This window comes from Alternaria rosae (assembly GCF_020736505.1).
Source record: "Alternaria rosae strain MPI-PUGE-AT-0040 chromosome Unknown BKA58scaffold_5, whole genome shotgun sequence".
NCBI classification, from domain to species: Eukaryota; Fungi; Ascomycota; class Dothideomycetes; order Pleosporales; family Pleosporaceae; genus Alternaria; species Alternaria rosae.
Genome location: NW_025763574.1, coordinates 1,752,406 through 1,771,303, shown reverse-complemented (window position 1 = coordinate 1,771,303; position 18,898 = coordinate 1,752,406). Strand labels below are relative to the sequence as shown.

The 18,898-nt window shown below is 53.0% G+C and overlaps 8 protein-coding genes across 8 annotated transcripts; 5 read left to right on the top strand and 3 right to left on the bottom strand.

Annotated features, from left to right (window-relative positions):
- Nucleotides 1–1,293: 1,293 nt before the first annotated feature.
- BKA58DRAFT_178918 (uncharacterized protein) lies at nt 1,294–2,212 on the bottom strand. The gene is made up of 2 exons (XM_046165340.1): nt 2,129–2,212; nt 1,294–2,058 (listed from the first exon to the last, which is right to left on the bottom strand). The coding sequence occupies exon 2, from the start codon at nt 1,881–1,883 to the stop codon at nt 1,374–1,376; it is 510 nt and encodes a 169-aa protein (XP_046025392.1). The 5' UTR covers nt 1,884–2,058; nt 2,129–2,212; the 3' UTR covers nt 1,294–1,373.
- Nucleotides 2,213–2,856: 644 nt separating this feature from the next.
- Nucleotides 2,857–3,664, top strand: BKA58DRAFT_178836 (uncharacterized protein). The gene is made up of 3 exons (XM_046165339.1): nt 2,857–3,140; nt 3,201–3,472; nt 3,540–3,664. The coding sequence occupies exons 1-2, from the start codon at nt 3,003–3,005 to the stop codon at nt 3,324–3,326; spliced, it is 264 nt and encodes an 87-aa protein (XP_046025391.1). The 5' UTR covers nt 2,857–3,002; the 3' UTR covers nt 3,327–3,472; nt 3,540–3,664.
- Nucleotides 3,665–5,530: 1,866 nt separating this feature from the next.
- BKA58DRAFT_178830 (covalently-linked cell wall protein) lies at nt 5,531–6,628 on the top strand. Its single transcript, XM_046165338.1, has 2 exons — nt 5,531–5,924; nt 5,978–6,628. Exons 1-2 carry the CDS (start codon nt 5,686–5,688, stop codon nt 6,618–6,620), a joined length of 882 nt encoding a protein of 293 aa, XP_046025390.1. The 5' UTR covers nt 5,531–5,685; the 3' UTR covers nt 6,621–6,628.
- A 2,558-nt stretch (nt 6,629–9,186) lies between these two features.
- Nucleotides 9,187–10,174, bottom strand: BKA58DRAFT_178721 (small COPII coat GTPase SAR1). The gene is made up of 6 exons (XM_046165337.1): nt 9,999–10,174; nt 9,920–9,945; nt 9,844–9,864; nt 9,759–9,797; nt 9,598–9,707; nt 9,187–9,549 (listed from the first exon to the last, which is right to left on the bottom strand). Exons 1-6 carry the CDS (start codon nt 10,041–10,043, stop codon nt 9,233–9,235), a joined length of 558 nt encoding a protein of 185 aa, XP_046025389.1. The 5' UTR covers nt 10,044–10,174; the 3' UTR covers nt 9,187–9,232.
- Nucleotides 10,175–10,605: 431 nt separating this feature from the next.
- Nucleotides 10,606–11,511, top strand: BKA58DRAFT_411654 (uncharacterized protein; the record flags this gene model as incomplete). The annotated part of the gene is made up of 4 exons (XM_046172305.1): nt 10,606–10,617; nt 10,749–11,144; nt 11,200–11,290; nt 11,342–11,511. The coding sequence occupies 4 exons, from the start codon at nt 10,606–10,608 to the stop codon at nt 11,509–11,511; spliced, it is 669 nt and encodes a 222-aa protein (XP_046025388.1).
- A 78-nt stretch (nt 11,512–11,589) lies between these two features.
- Nucleotides 11,590–13,424, bottom strand: BKA58DRAFT_178692 (uncharacterized protein). The gene has a single exon (XM_046165336.1). It carries the CDS (start codon nt 13,102–13,104, stop codon nt 11,755–11,757), a length of 1,350 nt encoding a protein of 449 aa, XP_046025387.1. The 5' UTR covers nt 13,105–13,424; the 3' UTR covers nt 11,590–11,754.
- Nucleotides 13,425–13,474: 50 nt separating this feature from the next.
- BKA58DRAFT_361412 (ribosomal protein L14-domain-containing protein) lies at nt 13,475–16,940 on the top strand. The gene is made up of 4 exons (XM_046168781.1): nt 13,475–14,818; nt 16,044–16,183; nt 16,235–16,492; nt 16,592–16,940. Exons 1-4 carry the CDS (start codon nt 13,624–13,626, stop codon nt 16,646–16,648), a joined length of 1,650 nt encoding a protein of 549 aa, XP_046025386.1. The 5' UTR covers nt 13,475–13,623; the 3' UTR covers nt 16,649–16,940.
- A 90-nt stretch (nt 16,941–17,030) lies between these two features.
- On the top strand, nt 17,031–18,074 carry BKA58DRAFT_385235 (NAC domain-containing protein). The gene is made up of 3 exons (XM_046170352.1): nt 17,031–17,367; nt 17,472–17,530; nt 17,581–18,074. Exons 1-3 carry the CDS (start codon nt 17,131–17,133, stop codon nt 17,912–17,914), a joined length of 630 nt encoding a protein of 209 aa, XP_046025385.1. The 5' UTR covers nt 17,031–17,130; the 3' UTR covers nt 17,915–18,074.
- Nucleotides 18,075–18,898: the final 824 nt, after the last annotated feature.

Sequence of the window (18,898 nt, the reverse complement as noted above, 5' to 3'; positions counted from 1 at the left end):
GTTGTGTGCAGGCGCCAATTGTTCTTTCGCAAGTGGGCATCCGCCAGCGCTAGTACGGAGGGCTTGGTGTAACGTATTCTTCCTGGAACCTGGACCGATCACAGCGTGTCTAGTAACCGATCCCTGTTGCAGCGAATCTGGGGCCGCCGCTTAAAGAGCATGGCCCAATGAAGAGCGTTATATATAGTGAATGCGAAGCAGCGGACAGCACGACTGTGGGGATGTCTACAAGCGAGAGGATCGAATACGGCGACGGCGCAATTTTGACAATATGATCTCGGAGGTAAAGGCGGCGTGGTGGAGCAGTTTGCGTGAATGCGTGGAGATTGTAGGAGCTCAAGCGTGTTCAACAGGTATCACGTTCCGGGGATGTTTCGAGAACAACGGCTTTAGGCAACGCGCCCTCGATGCGACGGCGGAGGTCACTCGGCCCAAGACGGTTTCAGAGGGTCACACTGACGTCCCGCCGAGCGCCCAATTGGGATCGCCATACTGTATACCTTCATTTAATAGCATTGCGACAGCGGAAGTCGGACGAACAAGATCAGACGGGAAACTGCCGGCGATCTGTGCGCTCGTATATTGGTGCCCACAAGAAGCCTGCTTATGTGATGTCATCGGCTGGCGGAGTAGCCTGCTGGGCGCACAGTATCGCGTCCAGAAGTGTTCCGGGTGCGATGGTGTAATGGACTGAGGTTTGCATCTGGTAATATGTCAGACCAAGGTCATTCGCCTGCCCGTACAGAGTAGGTACTAATGACGCATGAAACCGAATCACCGACATGTATGAACAGGTAATCTCGCAGATGCGCAAACAAGCAAAAACAAAAAGACAAGACCATGGAGCGGAGCTCAAAAAGTGCGTAGTAGAAGGTTGAAGCTTTCAAAGACCTTTGAGGCTAGCGCAACGTTGGCCGCCGGAACGCACAATGTCGCACCTGCACACATGCATACCGAAATGTACCATTCCTTTTGACGCAGTTCATCGGTGTTCTCTATTTCCCCCAGAGATGCATAAATTCGATCTGTTCAGCGCAGATTACAAATTCGACTTTCGACTTAACGCTGCACAGCTAGAACAGAGCATGCACAACGTCTCAAGAATGTTGCACTGCGAAACTGGACTCATGATGACTAGACGGCCCAGAATCTTTGATATGGTGAGCGAATGTATTACAATCGTGGCTATGTGTCGGAGCAGCGTGAAGATCTAGGGTCCGCGTGGCAGCTTCGAATGGCCCGAATACCAGGGAATGTTGAGCGTGACCCAGACCGGACGGTAGCATGCAAGCATATGGCCTTCGGCGTTACCAAGACCTCGTCGTGGGTCAACTCTATACCAGAGGCATGGTCCAGTTTCGCATCTCCCGTCATTAAGCAGGCTTCCTTCCCGATGCGAATGACGCGATCATGTACGGCACTCCAGTGCCCATACCAACACCAGCTCCTCCTAGCATGGCATTCCCAACAGTTATCGGCACCCGGCCGCTCCGTGCAGCGATCAGAGCCCCAACAGCACCGGTCCCAGCCGCGCCAAGTGTGACCCAATCTGTTTTCACTTCGCCGTGATTCTCCAGTATCCTCCATGACCTGTCTTTCCACTCTATTTCCTCTCGGCCTCTCATGCGGCCCCATGTCATGACCATGCCAGCTGCTGCGCCTAGAACGAGGCCGCGACCGGCCGCTCTGAGTGTGCGAGATAGGATTGCATCGTAATCGATCGGGGATTTGCGGGATCGTGCTGCGATGATGGAAACTGGGAACTGGAGGAGGGAAAAGAAGGAAAATGACATGGCCGAGGCGCGCATGACATGCAGGTATAGGATGCTGCGCGCATACGGCTGGTCTTCGGCGTAGCGAGGGTGTGGGAATAAGGACGTCATGCTGGACGTTTGCGCGCGATTCGTAGAGGATTTGAGGTCAAAGGCGCAATGTGGTTGCGTTGATCGGAGTGAGATTGATTTCGGTCGAGGTTTGGTTCGATCGTCTATTGGCGTTGTTTCCAGATGTATCGACGTATAGACGAACTTCGCAACAAGCTACAGGTGAGTATTCGATCTAGTGAGGTGAAAATCAGTTCATGATATGTGAGCAACAGGACAGATTGCCTGAGAGTATGCGCGCGTGCTTATCGTCCGTATGCTCCGACGAGACCCTGCAGTCGGAGACAACATGATACCGGTCGCGATGAGTGTCGGCCGCAAGTAAGCCGGCTGCCTGATGTATCTCTACGATATGTCTGACTTGCTGAGAGGCCTAGATGGTGTTCTACCAATGGTATTCGAGCAAGCCTTTGAGCTCGCGTTCCGTGCCTTGCGGACTGCTCAGGCGTCCTGCGCGCCTGTGTCTGGAGCGCTCGCCCGCCCACTTCGTCGCAGCTTCTTTGAAAGCCTTCCCGAGATCCAGTCTCATTGGCCATGCTTGCGCAGAAAGACGTGGCAGGATCCTAAACTTTGGAAAGTTTTCCTGGTGTCATGCGTCGGAATGGGACTGCCAGCTGCTGTCAGAACAACAGGGAGATCCATGGTCGCGCCGGCCGATGGCGATCGTGTATGCAGCGCCAGCCAGCTCTGATGCAGATGCCGAGGACGGAACTATGCCAATAAGGAGTTCGTGAAACTTCCCCGGACAACGCCTGTGGTTGCCGCGTTCATGGCTGGTACTTGCGCAAGATATCGCGGAGAGGGCGACAACTGGACCACGCGAACGCCATCTGACACGGGCCGAGTCGCGATCATGCCTGGGATCACGAGGAAGAGGTTGGCGGTTGCAAGATGCAGGATTTCCAACGTGCACCGCGCGTCTGCTGTTGCGCAGCCCCATGACGTCAGTCAATCCATTGATCATAAATGCACCATCGCAGCACAGACGCTACGGGCTATCACCGAAGCTCACTACCACTTAGCCGGCATCTAGCAAACTTTACTATCTTCGGCAACTAGCATCGCGACCACCCTGAAACCAACAAACAATACGACCAACCTCCAAGACCAATCGTCAATATGCCTATCGGCCAGCAGGAAAGCGGTGTAACTTCTGGCGTGAAGTTTGTCACGTCCACTGTAGGCAATACGGTTGGCGGCGTTACAAACACCCTAGGAGGGGTTGTTGGCGCGGTTGGACGAGGCTTGGGGGAAACGGTAGATTGATCTGTACTAACTACAAATGAAATTATGCTGACTCTGAGCGCCTTTGCTTAGGTGGAGGGTGCCACAGGCAGTGCCGGCCGGCCGGTTGCACGAGGCCTTGCCGATGTATCCACGAGCATTGAGAAAGGTGCAAACGACGTAGCAGGAGGTGTCAAACGTGCTGGAGAGGGCAAATAAGCTTCGATAAAGTTGGACAAGAGTTGGATTTGTTAGTGAAGACTGGGGCTGATACCACGGCCTGTGTCCTGGCGTATAGCGGGGGACGGGCAAGTGTACACACAGCCACCGAATGCTATTAGCATGGGATGTCGCCAAATCCATAGGTACATATCTCGTATGCAATGTACCTCTGACGCCAGTGTCCCATACTAACTTGAGTCGGCGTCCTAGGCATTGTGATCAAGTATATGTCCAAGACGCGATGCCGGAACAACTGCGCCGAAGAGATCTCCGCTCATATCATACAACGCCTATGTGAAGCTTGCACTTTCGTGATCCTCGAAAGATACCGCGGCCGAGTACCCCGAGACTTCTCCACCGGATGACGATGGTTCCGGATAATTCATGCCGAAGCAACCTTTACCTAGGTCCAGGTACATGAGCATCCCACGCATGGCATACCCATGGCGCAGCTAGCTACTGTCCGGCGGATTTTGTTGGTTCTGTCTCTGAGTACCAGTCCAAAGGATACCGAATGAAAGTAGAAAAGGACCCTGCGGGGACTAAATTGTCGGTTGGCGCGCCACTGTACCATGGATCAGCGTGGAGGGTCCATCCATCGTGAGATCGTGATCGCCGAGGCCGAATAACCTCACCAACACAGACCCCTTCGGCTCGGTTCCCTGTAATACGCTCGTTGCGGTGTTGGATGTACATATGCGTGTCTGGGAAAGGCAGGCGCTGTGCGGGGTCAGATGATCAAACCTACTTTCGTCACTCGCGGAAAGCCTCACCGTGTCACTGACCGCACGAGAAGCTGCAATGGGAATGACTACTGATGGCTAGCTGTCGAGTACATGCATCTGCCTAGCGCCACGATTGCGGGATAAATCAGCACAGAGGGTGGAGGAAGACATTAGTATGTGACGTCAATGGTACGTCTGATACATGCGCATCTCATGTCAGATATGTCTACCATCGCAATATCTGCATCTTCACATCGTAGCCAAGAGCGGTGGTATTGTTTCCAAATGCCATATTCTCATCGTACAGGAATCCCACGAATTCAACCAGTCTTACCCAACAATCTAAGCGTTCTCTAGGGTTGACCAGCCGACGGAGGCAAATGCGCCAGCCTGCCGCCAGCCAGCCAGCGAGCAATAGGCGGCACACTATCGATATGCATCCGCAAGGCCAGCATGCCAGCCTCCCCCAGCCCGTCCTAAGCGTTCCCAAGCAACGGTTCCACTGGAGAAGGTGGGCTGGGGCGGCTGAAAGACACTTGCACTTGCGAAGGCGAAAGCCACATGTACCCCACAAGCGTTGCGCTAGCGCACGTAAGCGTCGTTACGAATTGGGAACCGATCTTTGACATCAATTGGGGCATTCGTCACTTCGACACCAATCCCATCCATCGCCATCCTTGCATTTTGCCTTCCAATAGTCCGATTGAGCGAGCTACGTTTTCACCATACACCACCCTGCAGATCCGCCTGCATGTTGACCAATGAGACACGCCCAACTGATGAATAACGACGCCCCGCCACACTCCACATCGAGGCCGACAGAACGCACGTATATTGCTCTAAGGAAGGCGCTAGGATGCTGCACGGAGCGATCGTCCTAAGCCCGCAGTTACGAGACTTCGGTTGAGCAGCTGTCTTAGACGTTGCATATCACGGAAACCGAGCTCAACACATCGAGATTTGCATTAAGCAGCGTGTCACCGGTCGATTGACAGGCAGAATGCATGGACTAGAAGCCCCGAAACATTGCGTCAGAGTAGCCAATGCAATGGCAGCAATCGCGTTCAAAAGTTACTCACGGGCTGGGATTGAGATAAGTTTAGACGAGAGGCGGGACGGGCTTTGTTCACGCGCATTCTCAGTGAAATGGTGGGGAACTAACTGAGGGGTCGGATGAATGGGTATCCAATGATGTAGCAGAAGTCTCCGCGGTGTTTATCGTTACGGCACGCGCGATCTCTATCCAGCCTCTTTCTCCAGCCGTCAGAAGCGTCGACGCTAGGCGGTTGTAGCTTTGCATTGACGCGTGGAGTTGATCCATGGCCTTGGCTCAAGCGCTGAGGCTTCAGTGCACGTCCGATCTGCGGTGATATGCTCGATGAGGTAGATTGAATAGACTAACTACTCGGCTGGGAAGTGGTATATAGCTGTCTTACCTTCCCGCGTTTCTTACCTATCCAGAACATCTCACACTCTCGTTGTCGTGGTTACCAGCATCATCGACAGTCTTCCTCTCGTATATCAAGTGACTGATACCTCGCTCCTCAGTCTACTCTCGTCGCAACTTACCCTCGCTGTCAAGTACGCTCTATACATTAATATCAACACCCAAACCGACCGATTATCCGAAAATGAAGTCCTTCGTCGCTGCCGGCCTCGTGGCTGCCGTTGCTGCCTACCCCCAGGCCTCCTCCGACGCTGAGTGTGCGTCTTCCGCCGACGGCACCTTCGCCATCACTACCGTCAATGCCACCACCACTCCCTCCAGGATGGTCAGGCGTCAGCTTGATGGTACACTTCAGCTGTCCCTCGAGGACGGCAAGTTGACCGACCAGGCTGGCCGCACGGGATACATCGCTGCCAACTACCAGTATGTCTCCTAGAAGACTTTGGCATATACAACAAGTGTTAACATACTATCAGATTCCAGTTCGACCAACCCGTACAGGAGGGTGCTAAGGAGACTGAGGGCTTCGGTCTCTGCAGCAACGGCTCCATGTCCCTGATGGGCTCCACTGTCTTCTACCAGTGCTTGTCTGGAGACTTCTACAACCTGTACAGCCAGTCGACTGGTGCCCAGTGCATTCCCATCCACATCCAGGCTACCATGTCCGAGGAGACTGGCCCCGTTTCTCAGATCTCTGATGGCCAGCCCCAGGCTACCTCTGCCGGAGCTGTCACTCAGATCTCCGACGGTCAACCCCAGGCTTCCACCCCCGGCGCCGTTGTGACCCAGATCTCTGACGGTCAGCCCCAGGCTTCTTCGCCTGCTGTCGTTACCCAGATCTCCGACGGCCAGCCTCAGGCATCTGCCCCTGTCGTCACCCAGATCTCTGATGGCCAGCCCCAGGCTTCCGCCCCCGTCGTTACTCAGATCTCCGACGGCCAGCCCCAGGCTTCCGCTCCTCTTGTCACCCAGATCTCCGACGGTCAGCCCCAGGCCTCTGCCCCAGTTGCCAACTCCACCATGCCTCCCTTCTCTGAGTTCACTGGTGCCGCCTCCACTGGCACTGCCAGCATCGGCGCCCTCGCTGCCGGTTTCCTCGCTCTCTTCTCTTTCTTGTAAGAGAACTCAGCTCCATTCAGCGCGCGCGATGATTATGGGACACGGTCGCTTTGAAGACCACATAATGAAGGCTGTAGTGGAGGATAACACGATTTCCTTGCAACGTTCCTTGATGACTGCATGCATCTACGACATCATGTACATAGCTAAAGCATAGGCGGCATGGTGTTTGGATATTTGTTTCTGAGTAAGAAGCCACGGATATAGCTAGTTCAATAGGTAGTCCCGCATTCTCATGCGATGAAAACATTAATACAAACTGATCAACAAACGCATCATCTTTCCCCTGTCACTGTGATACTCAACATGTCTCGGGCTGCAACCCCGCAAATCATTTCCTATAAACTACCTGTTACCTCCGCTTTCCAAGAAACTTACCTATCACTCAATTCCCCGCAAGCTACTGCGGTCATCCTGGCAGAAAAGTCAGACGACATATGTCCTACGCAGTGCCGCAAAGCCGCATTTCCCTGCTTGTGCATGCTGATCTCTATCCTAGCTGTGTCACGTCGCATTGCACCGGCGATTGTACGCTTTTCGCTTGCTACTGCATGTAGTCCTCAATATGCAGTGTCACGCATATGTCTTGACAGGCATCTCGAGCACGTACAGAGCACGTACATAAGAGCCGGTGAAGATGTATATACCCCACGTGCACACTGCTTGAGCAAGGGCTATGAAAACGGTACATCCTTCGAAGTACACAGTACGAGATTATGATGTCAACTGTACGTCACGCACCAATGTATGTTCCCCACGATAGCACACAGGCCTACAACACCCAATGACCCAAATACAGCTCATCAGCTCAGCAAAAACATCTCACAAAGATACACGACAGAAAACAAAGAGAAGAAAAGCAAAACCATGAACAAACGTCGTCCAACCCACCCTGCATACACACACCGTCCCTGCTTCCCTTTTTCCCACATAACCCCAACCCAGCAGGCTACAGCCCACCCTAACCATCTAACTACCCTCAATCCCTCCGCCAACGTGTCAACCCACCAAAGATTAAGTTGCAGCCCGCGTTATCGATTGACACGCGTGCATGCACTAGAGTCGTTGGGAGGCTTGCGCCGTCTTGACACTACCAGCAAGCGCATCTAGCAAGCGTATCATCCAATCCTCTTTAGTTCTTGAAGGATATTAATAGGATGTGGACAGGGCTAGATGAATTAGCTGTGGCGGTGCGGTTTTTCGGTTTTTCGGCTTTCCGCGGGGACAAAGTTTGGTCGAGACGGTTTGTTCGACGAACCAGCGGGTTGTTTTTGACTGTGCCGTTTAGAGGTGGCGAGAACGCCTGGGGAAGGGGTAGTGACCTGCTTTCAAAACAGAGAACTCGGTTTCCTGTTATGGACATTGTGAATTCGACTTTTGAAGTGTCTTTCATGTAATTGTCTGGGAGATATCGCCTTTGACCATTGAACCAAAGCCCAGGATTCCGTATACAGTCTTGGGAATCGTTTTAAAGAAACACATACCTAAGTATCGTGAAACGGGGATTTAAAACTTCGTCCAGTTGACACTCAAAGCTTATCGCAGCTACGATCGTAATTTCGAGATTGTGTTTTCCGATAACGAATACCGTCATTCCGTTAATCTGAAGCTTCTTTCGCAAAAGGCTCAGACGAGGGTGCATTGAAGCATCAAAGCATCCAATCAACAGTGTTGACTTATCAGGTTTGCACTCCCAGTTCCGAGACACATTCTTTCACTTTGGCAAATAGTAATTTGGTGCCTTTAGATGACGCCTCCTTAAAGGTCCAAACGCGATCGATTCGTTCAATTGCCGCTCTTGACTTCCCAAGACCGCGTCTCCATTTCTGTGACTCATATTGATGTATTGAGCGGAGTGATCCGACTCTTCTATCTTTTATTCTTTCCACAAAAGGCCTAGACAAGATAGCTTCATTAAATCGACGTTTTTGGCTGTCCAGAACCGCATTCCCGATTTCCATATCTGGTTCTCGGAATTATGGTACAACATATCTGTACTATGCACATGATATCGCACTCATGGTTGAGCTGGTACCGTGGATTACTGTGCCAAAATCGAGGCATCGGACCCAACCAAACGGTGGACCTTTGATATATGTACTGCTTGATTACGATATACAGTTATAGCATCTCCATGTCGGTACGTATTCCTCCATCAGTCTTATCGCTAATTCGCTTTTCCAGATCCCTGAAAGTGAGATGCAAAGATGAGTGACGTTTTGATCATCCTAAACCGTTGTCAGCAACTATGATCTTGGAATAGAATACCATAGGTGTCTATATTTGATGCATGATTTCTGTCGTTCATCACGCATACTAGTGGAATGGAGTCATCGTCGCGCGTCACCTGGAGTTACGCACCAACGTAGCGGTCTCGCTCGCTTCGGGCCGACCCAGCCTTCGCTGCACCGTATTAGAAGTGTTGGTGTGCAATATGATATTATTCCAAGAGCTAACGCCAACGCCCATAAGAGTACATCTACTACGCATGTGATAGCCATGTTACGTACTTGCATCTAGCTCATTCCATCGAGAGAGCCAAGGTGCAGCCACATGCTCTCCCCGCTGCTTTGTGCCCGTCTAGCGTTCTTATAATTGCCGGAGTAATCCGCCTAAACGTACTGGCTCAACCACCTGATACCCTCTCCGTATCCCTGCCTCATGACCACACTGCACATGAAAACCTCAACCGGGCGGATGCCCTCTAGCGGTACCTTGCCCTTACCGGTGGTCTGGTATAGACCGAGCGCGGAACGGAGCTGGTCCTCGGAGATGGCATCGGGGTGGTCGATCTTGTTTCCTAGAACGACGAAAGGAGTGTTCTTCAGCTCCTCCATGGCGAGAAGAGCATCGAGCTCGGCTTTCGACTCGGAGAGACGCTCGTGGTCTTTGGCGTCAACAAGGAAGACGATGCCGGAAACTTCGGGGACTGGAACAAGGTCAGCTAATGCAAGGCGAGTAGGCAGGGTTGACATACAGTAATCGCGCCATAGTCGTCGGGCTTGTGCGTGGCCTCCGAGATCGAAGGTTGTGAACTTGACGTTTCCTATCGAGAGCTCTTCGGAAGTGGGGTGCAGAGTCGGCTGGCTGAAGCATATGTTAGCCGGTACTTGCACAACAAGACCACGTCTCACTTACAGGACAGCGACCCTGTCGTTCTTGAGCATGTGCAGAAGCCTAATTGTGTTAGCGGAAGCTCGCGTGTCCAGTTTGGTTGCCATACGTGGTCTTTCCTGCATTGTCACTGGAGCCTAGTCAGCTATACGTATTTGGAATTGCTGGCATGTGATAATGCGTACAGTCCGAGGAAGAGGAGTTTGGCATGCTGTGATGATGTGTTAGCTTCAGTAGTGAAGTCAAGACGATGCTCCTGCTTACCTTGTTCATGAGTCCAAGCGAGGACAGAACATCCCAGACTGTCATAAAACGTCAGCATATGTTCAACGATGCCCCAAGCAAGCCATTGCTTGATCTGGCAGGTGTTCGGGACATATGTAATGGTATAGCGTGGATGCGCATGTGATAAGCCCGGCTTTGCTGTTTCCTTGCGTGGTGTTGTAGGCGATGGCACCGGAAGGCGATAGCAGTGCCATGACAGAGTGCTAGAGGGATCTTGCTCTGCCGTGCTACGGAAACGTATCCATACGTCCATCCAGTTCTGGACATAACGAGGGAGGGTAGTTAACTTACACCTGGCGCGAGATTAGTAAGAAAGCAATATGAGTACATAGCAAGGGGCTTACCAGTCGAGAATCCACATGTCGATGAGAGGTGTTCGGGTTTAGACTGTTGGTTGAGTAGGTAGCAAGAAGGTGTAAAGTGTGAATGGGAAAGGTAATGTTGGGGGAACATGGCCGCGATCGAGGCGGAAGTTGAGTGGCCCGTGCGCCAGATCCTTGGCGGCGCTGTTCCGAGCTCTCGCGAAGAACTTGGACATCAACCCTCCCGAACCGAAACCACCGCATCCCCGTCTAAATCCATCACAATGGCCGTCGGAGTACGTCACACCCCTTCCAGAACACCAGTCGAAGCTCTCGAATACCCAATTGCTGCGCCGGCAGTAGCCCCCCACCCGCAATGGCACCTCCGAAATGCAGAACAAGAAAACTAACATGTCCCCTCTTGTAGCGTAGCGCAGCCCTCAAGCTCGACTGGACCAAGCTGGGCACCCAGCTCGGCCTCAAGGGCCAAACCGCCGCCGCCCTCCAGTCTTTCAAGAAGCGCAACGACGATGCGCGTCGCAAAGTCACCGTTCTCTCCGAGCAGTCCCAGACCGTCGACTTCAACCACTACCGCGGCATCCTCAAGAACCAGGCCGTCATCGACGACATCGAGAAGCAGTTCAACGCTTTCAAGCCCCAGACATACGATGTAGGAAGGCAGATCAAGGCGATTGAGGCTTTCGAGGCCCAGGCCGTCCAGAGCGCAGAGCAGACCAAGAGCGTTGTCGACAAGGAGTTGAGCGACCTCCAGAAGACACTGAAGAACATCGAGGATGCCAGGCCATTTGCCGACCTCACTGTTGTACGTATATACGGTCACGGGCAAGTGAGGGACAAGAGGCTGACGAATATCACAGGACGAGGTCGCAGCTGCGCAGCCCGAGATCGACAAGCGTACCGAGCAGCTCGTCTCCAAGGGTCGCTGGGCCGTTCCCGGCTACAAGGCAAGTTTATGGAGCATTCAGAACAGTCCATGTACAAGTGCTAACAACCCCGCAGGAGAAGTTTGGCGATCTGTCCGTCCTCTAAGCATCTTCTTTGTATGTAGTCGAGATGTACCCAATCTGGGTTGTATTACCTACGTATTTGTGAATAGTTTCAGACAGTGGAAATGCACCCTAGATTTTGACCATTCACATCATTCCGCCTGCGCTGCTCATTGTTTCTGACGCGAACACGTCGAGACACATACATCACAGACTCTTACACAACTGGAGAACCCCGCAAATCATACATCACGAAGAAATACATTCCGCTGAGGATGCTACTCGCATTTCATTACATATGCATCTGATACCAAATTCCTCCAAGCACTACAAGTCACATCGCTATATTGTCATTTCGAAAACGCCGCCCAATGCTTATCAAACACCCTTTGGTTTTGCACAAAATGTCCCCGCCTGAAAATATCCCTACTCATCATACTCCGCATCCCTGACCCCACAAAAGTCACTGCCGAAGCAGTTGTCCACCATGTACCACACTCGCCAGTAGAGACTTGCATTGTTCGCATCAAAAGTTCCGTCCTCTTTTCTCGGTACATGGTCGCCAATGATACCATGTCCTGAGCCAATTACCCAGCCAATGACAGGCAGCGAGCCGAATGTTTGCTGCCAGCGGGGTTTTGCGGGGAGGAACGCCTTTTCTTGCGGGAGGAAGACGACGGGCTTTACGTTTGCGCCCTTGAGCCGGAGGGTTGCGCGTTGAGAGCGGGGGTTCAATGCTGTGGTGGTTGCGTGCGCGGGAACGGTATTCGGGTCGAGAGCTTGGTGCATTTCGCGTGGTTGAGACATAGGTTCGACAGGCATATCATCGAGGTGGCTTGGGAAAGCACCGCTCGTACTCCTCAGCCAGGCTGGTTCTGCGTTTGATTGCGATACGAGTCCTTGTAATGCTGCAGGCTGAGAGGCCGTCGCTGTGGCAGATGAGGCGGTTGCGGAAGACTGAGACGCGCCGCGTGGTCCTAGGGTGCCTGAAGATACGGTGTTGGGTGAAGCGATTTGTGACATTCCCCCTCCTTCTGCGCGTAACGGCCGGTCACCACCTTGTGGTCCTGTCCCTCTGTACATCTCTGCGTAAACTGTGTAGCCTTGGATGTTCTTCGGGCTGTAGTGACATGCGCGCTCCGCGGCTTCTGCACTATCAAAAGTCACCTTAACCCAGTGGTCACCCCCAAGATATGTCTTGATCCTGGCCATGTATTTCGGTTCCAAGTTTGGGTAGTACGTCGAGCGTTGCGCTGCTAGACTATAGCCGAGCCTGGGGTTGGGTGGCTCGCGGTCGTATTCTTCGTAGATCATCCCGTTGGAAACCTTCTCGTAGTGTGCTATCGCAGCCCATTGCTGCTCGGAGCCAAAGCCGTATAGTATAACTTCCTTGGGTTCTTGTGCGAAAGTGGCGTTCGTTGATGCGCCTGCTGCGAACGAGTTGTTCAGTCCGTTGCTTGCGTCTATGAGATTCGGTGCCGATGCCGATGGTGGTAGTCCACCAGCTGGCCGCGCGGATACCGAGCGCCTCTTATCCTCATCTGCCTTGAAACGACTGAAGATGTCATCTTCTGTGCGCTGGTTGTAGAGTCTCGCTTCGTCAGCTGCGTTGCTGGCGCCCAAGGGTGTCTTCGCTCGTGAGGTGCCGCGTTTCCGTGCTTTGCCAAAGGGGCCTTTCTCTTCTGGGACGCGCCGTTGATTTTGATCGGGACTGTCGGGGATCAAAGTTAGCTGTATGTGCGAATGTATGGGCGAATCCCAGTTGAAGTGTTCCATGGCGTTGGGGTTGCATAAAGAAGAGGAAAGGCGTAAAGAGGCCACTCTCCAGTCTTGTTTGTCGCATGACTAGGATGTTCTGTGTAGAAAGCTCCATCCGGTAATGGCAGTGAAACATGACTTACTCTGCGAACTCAAGCGCCCAGGGCAGCCTCCTCCCTGTCGAATCAAACGCGCGCTCGGAATCGGGTACTGCGTGGACCTGCATCTCCTCGGTTTGGTCGCGTCGTTCGTTGGGGAATTCACTCTTCCGTTCGTGGTGCACGCGCGCGTGGTGCGTCAATCTCCTCGAGGTCTTTTGTTTATGCGACAGGAAGACGAGTGGAAAGCTAACGCTAGCTCCAGGAACGCCGCGGCAAAGCCACATCAGGTCCGTGCACTCAACGTGGCGCAGAGTGCGATCTCCAAAAGGTGACGCGGAGCCTTTCCCGATCCATCTACCTTGTGCATGCTGCATGCAATCGGAAGTGGCTTACTCTTGAGTGCTGCCTGGTCACGACGGGCGCTCATAAGTAGCCGATGGAACTGACACCTATCGTCGTGCGTGGCAAGAAGAGGAAATACTTACACCCAGCACTTGCTGCCTCCAAAAGTAAACCTACTTCCATACCTGCACAAAACTCTTTAGCATCCTCATCTCAGCTCAAACGACAACGGAAAACGAAGTCAACCCACAGGAAAAAAGAAGTTACGCCCGCCATGCCGACACTCCAAGGTCTCCCCACCGAACTACTGGAAATGATCTTTCTTTACAGCATGAACCCAGCGCTTCCACGCTGCTCACGGGATCTTGGCACAAAACTCTCCTCACACACCATAGAGATGAGCTTCACTATGCAGACCTTTTTCCATACCGTTGATCACCGCACCAACTATCGGGACCGCCTTATCACCAGCGATGCCTCACTTCAGTCCGACATTCTGACCTGTCGTTTCTTCACCTACGACTTCTTCCTGAAATACGTGCAGCGCGCACAAGATGCAATGGTCAAGTTGCGCGGGAAGGCCTGGGCAGCTACTGGAGTCACGATCCCTGGAGTGTCTTACTTCGATGGACTATGGCCATTCAAGTTTACCAAGATCCCCCATCTCGCTTTTGCGCAAGGCTTTCACATACCAGAGAAGCTGCTGCATGGGCCCTGGACCGAGGACAAAGCGTCGCTGCTTTATGTCTTGGTTAGCCTAAATGGAGAGATCGATTGGGAGGGTAGTATGGCAGGCGAAGTGGCGAAGACGGGCATGAAAGAAGCGATCAAGGAGAGCAACGAGCACGCCGTGGCAGCGCTCGCTGTGCTGTTGGGTGTGCCAAAAGGCATCACTACCGAACTACTGCAGTATGCTGTCATACATTGCGGTTGCGACATCAACATGATCCGCCACCTACTCTTTAACGCGCAGATCCTCGCCGAAGAGGCGTCGGGCACGTTGGATTTCTACGACCCTGCACTGTGGGCATGGGCAGACGTTAACGGTCACAAGGGAGAGACGCTCAAGACCATGCTCAAGGATGCGGACGCATTTGATCTCGAGTTTTACTTTGAAGATAACGCCGACTGGACGAAGATCGTTCCCTTCCCATACGGTGGAAGCAAATTTGACGCAAGGACAGCATTCAACGGCGTGGTGAGGGAGCTGTTGATGAACCTTTACCGAAACTACGGAAGGAAAATCACACGAAGGAGAGCGACGACGCCAGAGCAGACAGTCACGGAAGGTGGTGCAGCTGTTGATTGACCTTTTTTTTTATTGAGACTAGCTAGATTTGATACATGGCAGAGCGAATACCCTGCCAACACGGCCTACATAACACTTACCTTTGCGACCCGCCTGGCATATTACGCGGATTGCCTTGATCGTGCAGATCTGTTTCTTCATGATTCTAGTCACCTTCATCACGAGTCCGCGTGACCAATGCAGATAAGCCAACTTAATTGAAAGAGGCTGAAAGCACGGCTGGACATGAAGACAGAACGCGCAGTTGGCACATGCAGCGATGTTGAGCGTACTTGCGTACACACGAGGATTTACCTGCAGGCTTGTTAGTGACTTGTATCGAAACAAAGCGCTATCAAGCAGAGCGTATTTGTGGTTTCCTTCAGTGATCTTGGTGATAAAATAGTAATCATAGAAATCATATACTATCTATTGCATGTTGTAATCATTGGAAATGGGGGCGGTAATGTAACAAAGTAAGAACTGACCTGTACATGATAGCCGTATGCAGTGACGGCACTGCTGTCGCATATCGACATGGATTTGCAACGAGCAGGCTCAGAGCGACGTCGGATGTAGGGCATCTGTTGGCTTGGAACCTAGAGTCTGTTTTGGTCAGCCTTTGTCGCAAACTCGGTGCGGTGACGAAGCTGAATGGGTAAAGCAAGCTCAGAATATGTAAGAAATTGAATGTCATGACTTCGACGCCGTTGAGAGACCCCGGCGAGGGTCTCCGACGCCGAGCTCAATCGCAAATTATGTCATCCTAGGATGGGAGAAGAATGTGGAGGTGAGAGGCATACCAGTGGAGCTACGGGTGTTGGGTCGTAGCTATGGGTCTTTGGAGTAGTTTAGCTCGGCGCATGTCGCGTCCATCGTGTCTACATCTGCAGAGCGCATGATGCGAAGTAAAGTGGTCGTAAGAGCCACGTCGAGAACTGCATAAAGTCGCGACGGCTGTCGAGTTGAGCGTGGTGCTTCTGCGGTGCTTGCGGTGCTGGAGGAGATGATGGAAGTCGCGCGGTCGCAGAAAACTTTAAGGACGGCGCTAGCGCCAAGGCGCCTTTCGCTTGTGCACGGCCCCGGCCTCACACTGAATTTCGAACCTCCACCGACCGACATTACTTACTCCCGACAAGAACATCAACACCGACTCCTATTTCCGACCGGTACGCTTTCGACGCTGCAATCCTCCACGTGTCTCCCCGTCTAACATTCTCTTGCAGCACATATCGACGAAATGGGTGACGCCGAAATTACAACGAGTGCCTGGAGGCTGGTAGAGGTCGGCCGCGTGGTCCTCTTCAACGAGGGTGCATTCGAGGGCCGCCTCGCTGTCATCGTCGAGATCATCGACCACAAGCGTGTATGGAAAATCCGCGCTCCGGGTGCTGTTCAGCGACTCACAGAGACATAGGTCCTCCTCCAAGGTCCCTCCGAGAAGGCCCCTGTCCCTCGCCAGGAAGTCGCGCTTGCGAAACTCTCCCTTACACCCATCGTCATCCCCAAGCTTCCCCGTGCCTCGGGTGTCGGCCACGTCGCGAAGAAGTGGGAGGAGCACAAGGTCCAGCAAAAGTTCGACGAGAGCTCATGGGCCAAGAAGCGTGCGGCTATCCAGAAGAGGCGGGGACTCAACGACTTTGAGCGCTTCAAGGTCATGAAGATGAGGAAGCAGGTATGTTTGGCCTTGCACCTGTGTCGTCGAATGCGACCATTCGGACTAGACGCGGTGCACCGGATGTGAACGGAGAACATGGTACTAACAGCAACACAGGCTCGTTTCGAGGTTCAGAAGACCTTCGCCAAGATCCGCGCCAGCGCAAAGGCATAGGTAGTCTCGATGCTGTCGGGAGACAGGCGTTGTGGTGATCGCTGCATGCAGGTGGCATAGAGGCATGACGTGCATTTCATGAGCATTCCGAAGGCGACCTCAAAGGCATTCAAAAATTCAAGACCTGGTTAAGGGCGAATAAGTCCAATGTTTGGCACGGTGCAATTCGGTTTGGGAACGGTTTACTCGGCTCTCGCATGCATTCCACATGTAGCAAGAGAGTTCAATCCACAAATTCATGAACACACACGAACAGTGCAACTAGAATTGCAATTTGATACCCCCTTTGAAATGCCCGTTCCTGTGAAATGCGCGACATAGGCCGTGAGAGTAATTATTGCTTGTGATGGGCGTCATTGCCAATTGTGAGAGCTGCCCGCGCTAAACCGCCCACAAATCATTTTTGGAAGCTCCGACCCCAACTCCGCGACGCTCGATATTGCAGCACCACCAACACCTGCCGTCACCCACAAACCGACAAAATGGCCAACCCCCGCATTGAAGAGCTCCCCGACGAGCCCGAGAAGAAGAACGTCCAGATCGAGGAGGATGAGTCGAGTGACGAGTCTGAGGGCGAAGAGGGCGAGGTCAACGTGCCCGCGGGCTCTTCCGTCGCTGTCCACTCCCGCAACGAGAAGAAGGCTCGCAAGGCCATTGCTAAGCTCGGCCTGAAGCACATCGATGGCATCACACGCGTCACTCTCCGCCGACCGAAGAACGTGAGTGCCTTCCGCGCAATTGGTGGGGGGAGCTGCAGTCAACAAACAAGAGATGCGGGCAGGCTAGAGACACAATCCGAGTACCAGACTAACACGCCTGCTAGATTCTGTTTGTTATCAACCAGCCGGATGTCTACAAGTCGCCCTCAAGCAACACCTGGATGTGAGTCGCTGCCCCTCAATGGCACAAGCCGCCTGCTGACCCCGCACCAGCATCTTCGGTGAGGCCAAGATCGAGGACTTGAACTCCCAGGCCCAGGCCTCGGCCGCCCAGCAGCTCGCTCAGGCCGAGTCCGCGTCCCACGACCACGCCGGTCACGACCACGGCGACGAATCCGGCAAGGGCAAGGGCAAGGCTGTCGAGGACAAGAAGGACGAGGAGGAGGAAGAGGAGGACGACGATGAGGAGATCGACGACTCTGGTCTTGAGGCCAAGGACATCGAGCTCGTCATGCAACAGGCCAGCGTCTCGCGGAAGAAGGCCGTCAAGGCCCTCAAGGAGAACGACAACGACATCGTAAACTCCATCATGGCGCTGAGCATATAGACCACTCGAGTCTAGGTGTCTGGGTGTGAAAGGTGGATGACGACTTGAAACGCACGGCGGAGTTGAAAGACTTCTGCCTGCTCATGTAAAAGAATCGATCAACATGAATCTTTACGAATCATCGGGGGCCGTCCGGTCCATTCGAAAGCTTTCGTGCCCAATAACTGCTACCTTGTCGATATGCGTGAGCGGCCAGGAGCTAACCAGTCTAGAAACCTTCCAGTCGCAAGATGTAAAGGAAATAGTGAAGCACTGACAAGACGGGGGCTGATAAAACCCAGCTGGAATGTTATGTGTATGGGGCCAGACAGTCGACCGCATCTAGCACTTGGCACCTTGACCTTTCTTTATTGGAGCATGTGGTCCAATTCTGAGCCTTGTGGTAGATCCAAGGCAGCCCTGCGGAATGAGGTGAGATGCAACAAGCATACCTTTTAGCGGTCGATCATCAGAAGTTTAACATGGCGGCTTCCAATCGTGCGCACAAGGACACTAGCTCATATCTTGAGGCTCTTTCTGACGTAGGGCTGCTGACAAGCCCATGCAACCTCAAGGGCCAATCTGCGTGTGCTGAGCGATAATTACCAATGGGTTCAAAGAACCGACATCGGTTTTTCTAGATTGTTATACCCTTTCCAGGATCGCGGGTCCCGAGAGTGAGGGTCAACGTTGTGCTTATGCGCGTGGCTGATGAGATGAATGATCGGGGATCATGACGTCCAAGGACATTTCCAAACGTGGAACGCGGAATGCTAAACGCGCAGTTGCTCAGCAGCGGCTTTGTCAGGTACCCCTCGGAAAGAAAGCTATCCGGGAGCAGTGATGTTAGCAATCGTGAATTGCGTGAGGATTGCCAGGTAATAGCGGTGAAGTTGGGGAAGGTGCGATGCTCAGCCACGAGCTAACCAGCCACAGCGGACAAATCCGGGTGCCATGAACCCTTCCATCGTCAGCACAGAGACGGAGTTATCAGCCTCAGCCTCA